The sequence below is a fragment of the Nomascus leucogenys genome, chromosome 12 (genome assembly GCF_006542625.1).
Source record: "Nomascus leucogenys isolate Asia chromosome 12, Asia_NLE_v1, whole genome shotgun sequence".
NCBI lineage: Eukaryota > Metazoa > Chordata > Mammalia > Primates > Hylobatidae > Nomascus > Nomascus leucogenys.
In genome coordinates, this window is record NC_044392.1 from 103,935,073 (window position 1) to 103,948,483 (window position 13,411).

The 13,411-nt window shown below is 34.0% G+C and overlaps 1 protein-coding gene across 3 annotated transcripts in view; it reads right to left on the minus strand.

The window, feature by feature from the left end:
• Nucleotides 1–4,951: 4,951 nt before the first annotated feature.
• Nucleotides 4,952–13,411, minus strand: part of LOC115837495 (leucine-rich repeat-containing protein 7-like) — a 315,547-nt gene continuing 307,087 nt past the window's right edge. For all 3 annotated transcript variants that reach the window (XM_030823158.1, XM_030823159.1, XM_030823157.1), the window contains one exon: nucleotides 4,952–6,555. In XM_030823158.1, the coding sequence (XP_030679018.1) occupies nucleotides 6,549–6,555 (7 nt within the window). In that variant the 3' untranslated portion in view covers nucleotides 4,952–6,548. The remainder of the gene's footprint in view (nucleotides 6,556–13,411) is intronic.

Here is a 13,411-nt window from a genome sequence, read left to right on the forward strand (position 1 = left end):
GGGGAACATCACACTCCGGGGACTGTTGTGGGGTGGGGGGAGGGGGGAGGGACAGCACTGGGGAGGGATAGCATTAGGAGATACACCTAATGCTAAATGACGAGTTAATGGGTGCAGCACACCAACATGGCACATGGATACATATGTAACAAACCTGCACATTGTGCACATGTACCCTAAAACCTAAAGTATAATAATAAAATAAAATAAAAAAGAAAAGAAAACTGAGTGGTCCCCGCTCAGGGAAGGTCACCATATTGATGCCACACTTAGTGTTGCCACCCGATCAGCGTAAGACACTACAGCCTAGAACTCCTGGGCTCAAGAAATCCTCCTGCCTCAGTCTCCCGAGTAGCTGGGACTACCGGCATGTGCCACCCCGCCTGGGGGTTCTGCAGTATTTCCAACCAGCGCTGCGAAACCTCTCATTCCTACTGAGGCCACAGTGGGCCACTGGGCCCTCTAGGAACCGTGCTTGGCAGGACCACTTCCCACTCCTAGGGGTTTGGAGATGTGGCTTCTCGAAAGAGGGTCCTTTCAGTAGCCTCTCAGAAACCGTCTTTGGTGCTGTCTTCTGAGACTCCAATTTCATTCATCAGAGAGTTCTTGGCCTGAGGCCAGTCATGACATTAGGCCTGAAAATTTTTGTCAGATTTCCTCCTTAGCGGGTTCTCTGTTTCTGAGTTTGTCCCTTCCTGGTAACAACTAAGTAGCAGGCATATTCTGGCCAGTGCGCATTTTTTTTTTTTTTTTTAGAGCAGTTTTAGGTTTACAGCAAAATTGAGGGGAAGGCACAGAGATTTCTCATATACTCCCCACCCCAACACATGCATAGCTTTCCCTAATATTCACATCCCCGGCCTGAGTGGTACATTGTTTCAACTGATAAACTACATCTACACATCTTAGTCACCCAAAGTCCACAGTTTACATTAGGGTTCACTCTCGGTGTACATTTGATGGGTTTGGACAAATGTATAATGACATGTATCCATCATGGATGGATTATAATATATATTTGACGGGTTTGGACAAATGTATAATGACATGTATCCATCATGGATGGATTATACATTTCATTATACATTTGTCCAAACCCATCAAATTACACCATATATAAATATATGTATATATACATTTTATAATATGTATTTATATATAAATATTATACATAGCAGAGTAAATATATATCACACACAGCTTGTTCTTTTATATATATATACATTTATTTATATATATAGTATCATTATCCATCATGCAGAGTGTCTTCACTGCCCTAAAATCAAAGTCTGTTTATCCCATTAGCTGCGCTATAAACCTGTGATTTTTCTAGTAACTAGTAGATCGCACAAACAACTCCAAAATTCGCTTTATCTTCAGTTCTACAGTAACAGTCAAATCAGCAAGGCAGCCATTCTCAGTTAGTGGGGTGGATCCTGAATATAGACTCAGAAAATCTGCCAGAAGCCTTTTGTCTTCTCCTGCAGAAAGAATTTTTAAATTTTTGTGACTTGAGTGACCTCATCATGCCACCTAAGTCTGTTTCTTCATCTGAACAAGCATTCTTAAATCAGTCGCGCATTCTCTAAAAACACTGTAACTCCAATCTCAGTGTGACTGTCAAAATGAACCGTTGGTTCCACAGTGCTTTTTCAAAGATAACACAGCTTGCTCTAGATGCACTTTTGCCCCTTTATGTTTTAACTGCAAATGTCAGTCTGTCACTATTTAAGAGCATTCTTGTTTTTTTTTTTCTAAGATAAGCATTCTTTGGAGAAGTGACTTTACTTCTCCAAGAAACTAATGAAGCTTGTGATACCTCTAGTATCTAGAATCTAGTAGTAATGACAAAGAGCAAGTCCAATCTTTACAAATACCTGTTTAAATATTTAAGGTGGGGAGGCAATACAGTTCAAATCTTTAGTCTTCAGCAAATTTTATTAAAATATCTTGACGTTTTCTTCTACTTTCACATAACTGTGCGCTTCTGATTCTTTACTCCAACTGACTCGTTTTCCCTGCCATCCTGCCCTATCTTGGTCCCTCAATTTCTTGTCTCCTCGACACCTTTGATAGCCTCACACCACATCGTTATCACACGTGTTGTTTTCCCAGTGTTCACAGTCTCTTTAGGAGTAAAATATGTCTATTCTGTTTGTCTAATAATAATCTGGCAGAAACCTCACTACAGGTTATGCCAGATTATTATGCGTTATGCTAAGTGTTATGCTGAGTGAAAGCAACCAGACACAAAAGATGTCTACATGAATAATTCTACTTATATGAAATGTTCAGAAAGGAAAATTTATAAAGACAGAAAGCAGTTTAGTAGTTACCTGGGGCTAGGGTAGGAAAGGAGATTAGAATGGGGATTAACTGTGAATAAGCAGGAGGGACTTGGGCATTGGGTAATAGAAATGGCCAAAATTAAATTGTGGTGATAATTGCACTTCTCTATAAATTTGCTAAAAATATTGAATTATACACTTAAAATGAGTTTGTTCTATGGTATGTATTTCACACACCTCAATAAAGCTGGTTTAAAAAAAAAAGATTTATCTAAGTCGCTTTAGAGACAGGGTCTTGTTCTGTTGCCCAGGCTGGAGTGCAGTGGTGTGATCACAGCTCATTGTGGCCTCAAATTCTTGGCCTCAAGCGATCCTCCTGCCTTGGCCTCTCAAAGCAATGGGATTATAGGTGTACACCACTACACTTGGCCCAGAGTGGCTTTTGTTCTTTGCTTGCTTAGCAAGGAGTTTGAATTCTTACTTAGCCAATGTTATCCCATCACTTACAAATCTAACTTGTCATTCCGCTGCTTAAAACCATTTCATCAAAACCTCTCTATTGCCCAGAAAATAAAGTCCAACCATGTCATGACAGCCCCTTCACAGTTTCTCCTCTGTCTAGCTCATGGTTACTCCTACATCATGCTTTCTATTTTACATATTCAACCCCTTTTGACATGGGTTTTTTTCTGTGAGCAACACTCATTCTCCTTTTGCCCATTTTAAAATTCCAATTTATGGTTTGAAAGACTCCTCAGGCTTCACCTGGACTTTACAGATAGGACTAAGAAATAGAACTTCTCTGTACTCTTTCTGGGCCTGCATCACATCTCTATAATCCTATGTACTATGCTGTACTGAATATAATGCTTCACTTGTCTCTGTTCCTTATCAGACCTTAAGCTTCTGAACAGCAGGGGCTCCTCGTACATGGGGTCTCTGGTGTTAATCCTTGTGCTTGACACACAGTCAGTCCTCAACAAATGTTTATTGAATTGGATTGAATTAAAAGTTTGCATTTCTCTAAAATTTGCCTGAGCACAAGAGGCGATGAAGAGTTTGGATTTCAGATGTTCTATCTATATGTAAAATACAGCTGAAATCAAAGCAAGTTGTACGTGTGTGAGGGTTGGAAGAATTACCGGTTTGATACAAGATTTTTACCTCATTGAGATTTGAGCAAGATGTGGTTTCCACATTCTCTTGCTGTTCTAAACCCATCTGTTCTGGAATTATTATTTTTACTCTACTAGACCTCCAGATGCTACATTGTTGCCCGGGTAATAGTATTTTTTATGCCAATGAATAAATATAGACAATCAGTCTTTATTAACTTATATTGATTGCTAGTGGCAGAAACAAGTGACACAAAATAAAACTGACTATGCCTAACATGCCTTCTTTTAAAAAATTGATAAAATAATCATAAGTTTTGGTGACAAAATTTAGATCTGCCAGTTTTGGCTCAAGAAAAGTTGATTTGATTAAAAAGAGAAGACAAAATTGCAGGAACCTTAATTGGCAAAGATTGATATGGACAAAAAATATGGCTGGTAGAGTACATTTATGGAATTCTTAATGAAGTTCCAGAAACCTGTAACTTCTGAGAAACATACAGGAATACCTATTCTATTCTCTGAGGCACTCCTAAAATGCATAACAACTGGCTTCTCTTCATGAGATGCCAATAAAATGATGAAAGGCAATACAGTGTGTTCACATCATGCCCCAGGTTCCTGAGAGTAGTCTAATATTATGAAGAAGGAAAGGGCTGTATGGTATTTGTATCATGGAGAATGGGTAACCACATACTCTACTGCCTTCTTCTTAAGGGGTCATTTTTGTTGTTGTTTTTCTTTATTGAATACGTTTAGCCAAATTCTGGCTTAATATGCATATCCTACTACTCATGAATGTAAAAATCAATAGAATATATTTATAAAAGACAATTCAATACAATTATTTCAATAAGAATAAATGCATATAAAATATTTCATCTTATTATCATTTTACCTGTTTTTTAAAAAAGTATATATTGAGGCTGAAAATATACGAAACGTCACAGATAAACACAGTCAGTATTTTGCTAAACTGGTATGCATGATTCCTCTTAGAATAAAAGATCAGAGTCACACAAATATTGTGAATGAATTTACAATCACTTATGATTGTTGGAGCACTAACCAGGACATATAACGTGGACAGTGGGGAAAAATAAATCATGTATTATATTCGATTGTATTTATTTTAGCCTTTTACTTTTATAATCACTTCTGCTGATTAAGTTTTAAAGAACTTAACTTTGATAACAGTTATTCCACTTACTTCTTAATTTCTTTTCATTAAGAAAAGTTTCCTTTATGCTACACATACAAGTTTTCAATTGTTATATATTATCAAGACCAGAAAGGCACCATGGTTTACTGCAGTAAGGTTAATTATTCAACAGTCTGCACACTGATGCAGACTTTTATTGCCGCTGTATAAGATTTTTAAGCTTTAATAATGAAAGGTCCAGTTTCTTACTTAGAACATCATAAAGTCAAAACAGCAATGTTTCTTTAATCTTTAAAGCTACTTTCACATAGAATGTTTTAAGTAATCTCTTTTTAAGTAATCTCTAAAATAAATTTCGGAAAGCTAAATAAATTGGCATTTGAAGGGCACTGAGAATTCATAAGAACACATTATAAAACTACACTAAGATAGTGCAACTTATTCTAAAGCAATGTCAGGAATTTACATTTTTTATTTTTAGAATAGCAATATACCTTCTAATTTTTGAGAGATATATGCAATATATGTGACAGTGACAGAAGCCAATTAGGATATAATATACACAGCTAAAAACAAGGTGGTACAAACACAATAAGCAGACTTAAAATTTTTACATCTAGATCTTCATAAGTACACATGGAAAAATCAGCATTTACACAATTTTAACAAAAAATCAACATCTACTTTCAGATATATGTTTTATACAAAGAGTTATGCATTCTAAGACAATTTTACATTTATATATTTCACATAATTGATATTCATAAGACAGAATAGAAATATTCAAGAAAGTACATTTCAGCTCCATAGCATAGGTTTTACAAAAAAATGTGTTTCTTTCCTAGGCAGTAAAATGAAATAGAAACAAAACAACAGGAAAAGCCCGTAAGCTCAATGTGTCCCGCTCATACCTGTTTTATAAAAAGAACCTTTGAATTGTATTTAATCAAGCAATAGCTCCAACACAATCATTGTAAATTATTTGTATTTTGCCTTGTTCCGAAAAGCAGTTAATATGGGATGAAGAATGAATTTGCTGTATGGCATTAGGCATCAGCAAGATGGTGACCTTTGTATGTTGAATTTCGAGCTTTTCAAAATTTCAATATGAAATATATCCTACTTCTAAATTATATGTATAAAATGTTAAAAGCAAAATGAACCCATTATGTCGATTGTTATTTATTTAGCAAAAGTATCATTACAGAGACTCATTTTCTATGCAAATTGAAATGCTATAAGCCATTGAACTGCATGAAAAGTCAATATGGTTAATTAACAAATGTATTTTAGAGCTACAAAATAACTCTTTCACATTAAATTACATAAGATGAAAGGACACATAAAATCAATCAATCACCAGCATTTCATATTTTGACTTGTGCCATCTGGGAACTTTGCAAAATAAGTCCACAATGGAACATCATCACGGAGTATGACAGAAAAACGAGCAATTATATTCAGTCTCTGAAGAATTTAACAAACTAGAGAAATTATCTTATTTACTGCATTAGGATGACTTTTAAATTATGGCTTAGTTTGATGCATTTAAAACTATATACAAAAATTATACATGATAGCACCTTAACAAATAGTGAAATCAATTAGATAAAAATATGGGTATTAATGTTTTTCCGAGACTGATAAAATTTCATATTCATTGAAAGTTATGGCAACTGAACACACTTGGAAAAAAATCAGGTCTCTCTATATGAGTCAGAAATGTCATTGTTAAACTTTAACAAAGACCAAACATTTTGTAGATACTAGGCAGTAAGAAGGCAGCCCCCATCAGCAGGTAGCGCACCAAAAATGTTTGGTTTCATAATATAGTTTGGGAGAACTACCTCTACAAAGTCTATTCGTGCTGATGCTCCTGATGCTGCCATTTCTGGTGCCCGAAAAGCTGCTCCCTCCACATCCTCTGTTGTAGGTGTCACTGTATAGTCTCAGGCGATTGGGCAAGGGGCACACTCTGGATCTTCAGATGCTAAGATGAAAAAAATCAATTTCAATGCCCAAAAGATGGAACACCTAATGCAGAAGGTGACTAAAATAATTACCAATTGGTTTATAGTACAGGGAGGTAGAAAGTTTACTTGTTTTAATGTAATTCTGTAGAAATAGGTTTTAAGTAATATTTTTGTAAAGAGGCATAGTTCTAGGATTAGGAAAAATGTTAGATAAAATAAAAACAGAAAATTAGACTCAGAGTGGAATTGGACCAGATGACGAAAAACATGCACACCCCTGACAGGAGCAAGCAAAACTTTCACATGACGATCATCAGGTGATAAGCCATTGTCATGAAAATAACTTGCTTACACTATCACTTCCAAGCTTCTACTCATTTCCAGTAACTCTCTGAGATAACAAGCATGATTAAGGCATACTGTTTAAGGCATGATAGAAATGGACACGTTGATATTTTACTATGAATTTTAATGTCCCCTACACTCTCTGAAAATGACAAAATTTATGAATTTCCCTTCTATGAAATTTTCTTCTCCAGTATAGCAGCTCAAATCATATTAAGATAATTCAGCTTAATCTCCGTAGTGTTTGAAAAAGATCTCATATGAGAACATCACTGAAAGACACCAGTGAGAAAGGTATATGTAAATTGACATACTGTAGAAGAACACATTTTATTACATTAAAAGAATTTTGATTGAAATAATGTTTTGGGTTGTAAACAAATAATTATTCTTCCCATTTATTTTTCTGTTAAATATTTAAACAGCAACTTTTGCCAGGCATCTCCATGTTTTAATGAAAATATGTGTAATTTGGATCTTGAGAGGAAATTTTAAAAACCACTGACTTGAATGCAGAATGATAAATGTATATATGGGAACAAAATCATTTATAAAGATATTTATCATCTCTAGATACAGCAATAGCTCAAATTAATAAAGTATGGCTATTTGAAATTAAATCATTTAAGTAACCACCTTTTTAATTTAAGAAATTGGCACTTTTATAATACTTGCTTTTACAGCTTGTGCACCTGACTCCATTATATTTGATATACTGTAGAGTAACAAATGATCATAAGTCATGACAGATTCTTATTGAACATAATTTTTCAGCAGAAACCATCCTGAATCAATTAATCATGCTATTACTCTAAGTTTCTCCCCATTTCTTCCAGAAAAGCCACCAATCACATTTCAATTAATAACTTACACATATTTTGTTTACAATTTTTTATGTACTACATTTTATTCAAACTAATTAAATGCTACAATTTTACCAACTTGTACTAATTTAAACGTTGGTTATGCTCAGACAAATGCAATTATGGCTACACAGAATATTAAACGATGATTGAATACATTAGCTGCATTAGAAATTTCTTTTTTCTCCATCTAAAGAGACTTTTATATTTTCCATTAAAAAATGATAATATAATGTTTCATTACAGTATTTTTGCATACAACTGAAATTAGTGTACATGGATCTTAAAATATTTTCACAATAGAATGTAAGAAGTGTAGTTCTAAAATCCACATAATTATTACTAACATTAGAAAAATCTGGCAAATACTCTAAAGGTTGAACAATTTCATGTATATAATAGGTACAATGGGAATATACATAGATTACGTGAACAAAAATTACTTAGCTTCATGTTTAATTGACAGGCAATACATAAACAGATTCCTTGTGAGAATATTTTGCCTCATGGATTTTGCCATAAGTTGGGTTTTATGTATTTATTTTTGGATGGAATATTAAATAGTCATTTAAAAGAGATGTTTACAGATTGATATAGCCATTTCACATGATTATCTTAACTCTCAATGTATGTTTATAAAGTTCACATTCTTATTTTGCTGATATAAGGAAAATAACAGCATGTGTAAAATATTACAAATAATATTATATTTTTATATTTTAAATACTTGACTATATTTTATAAATTACACATGGATCATGCTACATAGCTCAAATTCAAACTCAAATTGAATATAATTATGCATTCGGTACATTTCTGAACGATTCTGAAATGTGCAACTTGATCCTGCTGAACTTAATACAATTGAATCTTAGTGTTTTGTCTCAGATCTCTCTGCCGTATCATTTGATCTTCTCATAGGGCATATAGATTATTCAAAAATAAAATTGTCTAACAGAACAGTAATATAGCAATCAATATTCTCAGCCTACTATTGAACCAGCCAAAATTTAACACCAGCTGAAAGCTTAAGGTATTACAGCATACAATTTGGCTTTGAAGATAGGGCATAAGTATACATCATTTTCTTTAAACATCAAGGTGATCAATACATAAATCTTTATAATGGCAAGCAACATTTTATTCTTTGAATGCATTGTATAAATTTTCCCAATTTATGCATCATTTGTGGTATAACATTATTAAAAGTCAATGAATTAAGAGTATATTTTTATTACAAAATGCAGTCATCTGCTAGAGTAGTCTTCAGCTAACCATTAAGAAAATTTACATCATATAATTGTTGGCATATAAAAGTTCGAGCTAAATCATGCAATTGTGTTCAAGCTAAGTTATGCTTGTTCTAAGATATACCTTATAACATTTTCAAATGTTTTGTTGATATGTTAAAGTGTTTCAAAAGGCTTAATAAAAAATGGAAGCATAATTATCTATGGCTTCCAAGACTCTACAGAAGTGGGAGTGAGTGCTGTAAGAGGTGGAAAACAGAGGGAGTGATAGAATGTTGGGAGAATTCAAGAAATAATTTTAAGAGCTAACTTATAATTGGGGTCTTTATTTCTCCATAAGCGTTTACTATACAAAAAAAGAGAAGGAATTCTAGGCATCAGGAATTGCATGTATACATTCATTAAAACTTTAAAGGAAATAACTTATTAGGAATGGTGAGATATTTTTTTCACAAGGGAGCTTAATATGGAGGGGATCGTTGGGAGATGAAACAACTTGCCTTTGGTACACCTATTTCTATACCTCACTCTTTTTTTATTCAATCTCAAAGAAAGAGTCCATCTACTCACATAAAATTCTTGCCTCTATACTTGATACCAGGCTCAATCAACCTCTTCTATGAAGGACCTGGTTTACTAAATTTTCCCCTTTCTTCTTTGGCATTATTCTCTCTACTGGCTCCTTAATCTCGGGCTGTGTGTACTCAACACCTCTGCTACCTCCTCTTCCAAACCTAACATGTAAACCTGACAGCTAGCACACGTTGACGTTTATTTCTTGTTCACTGAACTAAAATTTATTGAGCATCTACTGTGTGTAGGCAATGTACTAAACCTTCTCCCTTGCCGAAAAGGGCAGTCAATCTTACTTCCTCACCAACTGTTCATTCATTGCCCCACTGCTCTCTGAATTTTGAGCCCCTCCACTTATCACACCTGCTTTGGTAACGTAAGATGAAAGCTGGAACTGACTCCCACATCTGCTGTTCTCAGGCTGAACTTTGGCAAGGAATTTGACGGTCTTGAGCTATAATCTTTGCAATCTGTAAAATGGACATAGTGACACTTTCCTCAATCTACTATAGTGAATCTCAAAATGAAATATCATACACATGCCATGCTTTATCCATTGTCTAGCACATGAAAGCCTAAGGAATTGTTATTAGGTATAAATGTCCAAAAATCCTTCCGATTTCAAATCCAGCTAACATTTATCAATCTTTACCTTTGGGATCTCTTTGCTGTCTTTCACTATTGATTATTCCCTATATCAAAGCTCTCTACTCCCTTGGACTCTATGACAAGTGCCTTTCCTGCTTCACCTCATACTTTACTGTCTCTTTCAGGAGCTTGTTCTCTGCCTGTCCCATAGATGTTGGTTTTCTTTCCTTTTAAGTACATTGTTCTTATCATTCAGTATGTGAGGATGTGCTCCCATAGTTTCACATAACATATGAGAATAGTCAAGACAAAATCTAGACTTCCGGCCCAATTATCTGTCTTTGTGCTTCAGAGTCCTCTGTCTAACCGTATTTCAGGGAACTCAGATTGGATTCCTCAAACTGAATTCATCATTTCCTCTCTGAACAAGTTTCTTACTTTGGATATTTTTTAACCTTCATTGATGACGTCACCGTCTACTGGGTCATTCACATCAGAAATCCAGAGACCTAGATTAGGCTTCTCCCTCTCATTTCTAACATCCAAGTAACCTTAATCTTGTGCCAATTTTATTTCCTAAATATTTCAGTAATTTGTCCCTTTCTCTCAATCTCTGTTAACAAAGTTCTATAGAATAAATCCAAGTTTTGCCTTGATTATTACAATAACATGTTGATTTATCTCTTCTTCCTCAAAACTCTACATGACTACCAAATGAAATTTAACCACATCATTCCCCGTTGTGGGCTGAGTTGTGTTCCCTCAAAATGCATAGGTTGAAATTTCAATTCCTGGTGTCTCAGAATAAGACTATATTGAAGATAAGGTATTTAAAGCAGTATTTAAGTTAAAATGAGGTCACTAGGGTGGACCATAATCCAATATGAGTGATATCTTTATACAAACAGGAGATTAAGATATATATATATATAATATATAATATTTAATATATATTAAGATATATATAATATATAATATGTAATATATATATAAAGATATATATAATATGTAACATGTAATATATATTAAGATATATATATTTTATATATTATATATATATTATATATATATATAGAGAGAGAGAGAGAGAGAGAAACCATGTAAAGGCTTGGGGAGAAGATGGCCATTCATAAGCCAAGGAGAGCGCCTTCAGAAGAAACCAACCTTGCTGACACCTTGATATTGGACTTCCGGCCTCCAGAAGTATAAGAAGATAAATTTCTATTGTTTAGTCCAACAAGTCTGTGGCACTTTGTTATGGCAGTCCTAGCAAATGGAGACATGCTTTATGTATATTTCTTCAAGAGTTTCCCAGAGCACATAGGATATAATTTTAATGTAGCAAACCCCCACAGTGTGACCATATCTCCCTATTCAGCTTCCTCTCTGATGACTCTCTGCCATCATGCTATACTTCACCAACTCTTAACTGCTTACAGTTTGAAGTACACATTATATTCCTCACCTTTGTACCTCTGCTAACACTGCCCTCTTCATCTGACTCAACTCTTTCAGTTCTTTAGACTCAGTTTAATCAATATCTTCCCAAGAGCCTATCCTTACCCTAAAATGACTTTTAAGAAATGCACATAGAAAGCTTGTAAAATATTAAAACATAGAAAAAAAAAAGAAAAATTACCATAAACTCTTAACCCTAATGTAAGCATTTTAACTGTTTAATGATTTTCCTTCCATCTTTTTAAGGCCTATTTTATTTAAACAATAGAGATTTTATTGTACAAAATTTTGCATTCTGTTTTTTAATTTGATTTAATATTATCTTTTGAGCATTGTCTCATCTTTAAAAAACAATGTTAATGGCTTCATAATATATTCCACCATGTTGGCTTACTTCAATAAATCTAATTATTCTTCTATAACCAGAAATTCAGAAGATGTTTTTGATTGTTCTGGGCGTAGAATAATAAATGGTATGGTATGATTCTCATACCTCTAACTCTAGACCTCTGTCTGGTCTCTGGATTTGTGTATCTCTTGGACCTCTTAACCAGGGAATTTTACTAAAACTTCATATATTCAAAATGAAACTCATTATTCTAATCTAGTACCTGTCCCATCCTCTAATTTTCTTCAAACTTTTTGTATCTGTTTATAGCATAATAGTTCACCCAAGCATCAAGCACCAAGTCTTCCAAGTTAACAACCAGTGTGTTATCCTTGACTTCCCTTTTCCTACAACCTTTCCCGATTCAAACTCAGCCATTTACTAAATGTTTCGACTCTATCTCCTAGGAATACCTTGTATCTTTCCCCTGTATTCCACATTCCACTGCCATTGATTTAAATTGGTTCTCGTAAGTTGCAGGCTATTGAAATGGTCTCTAAACCCATCCTTGTGTCTTTAAACTCCTCAATTCCACCTTCCTCAGATTTGCTTCATAACTGTTTGTTACCCTTGAAAAATGCAAACCTGATGACATCACTCCTAGCTTAATGTTCTTCAGGGGGTCACTGGATCCTTCAAAACCAAGTTCCAATCCTTTGGTATGGCTCTGTACTAGGTACCTTATATATAATGTTATTCAATCTTTCTCACAAACACCTGAGGGAATCAGCCCAAGTTTTCTATTTTACATCAGTGCTTCTCAGAAAACTATATTGTGATTATTACTTATGAGTCTGTGTACCTGATTCCATCCCAAGATGGGAAATTTGATAGAAGAATCTATAAAAACTAAAAATATATAACATGTCTAACTATCTGTGTTGGCAATATCTTCACTATAGGTTCAATGTAGGAAGAATATTAAAAGAGAGAGGAGACTAAAGAATAAAGAATTTGTAATAAAATCATAATCAGAACGAAAATAAAAACTATTTTTTCACATTTCTAAATTCCTTTGACATTGAGGTGTATGATAATTTTATAAAGTTCTCTGTAATAGAGACTTTGCTAGTTTATTCATTCCAGTGTCTCAAAGAGTCTGAAAAATATATGACATTTTACTCCTACTGTGAGCTTAATATATATAAACTTTTCAAGGCTCAGTTGATTATGAAATGTTGGAAAAACAATAGATGCATTGCTAAAAATATTATTTTTCTAAAAATAACTCATAAAATCACAAGCAGTGATAGAGGTACACATTCATCATTTCTAACTGGAAATTTAATGGAGCCTTGGCAGTGAGTAATCATTACCAAAGGAGCACTAATGCAGAATTGACATTCAGTGCTAATGAATTAATTTTGAGTCTAATTGAGGGGAAACTTTGCTTTGAATGACACCACTA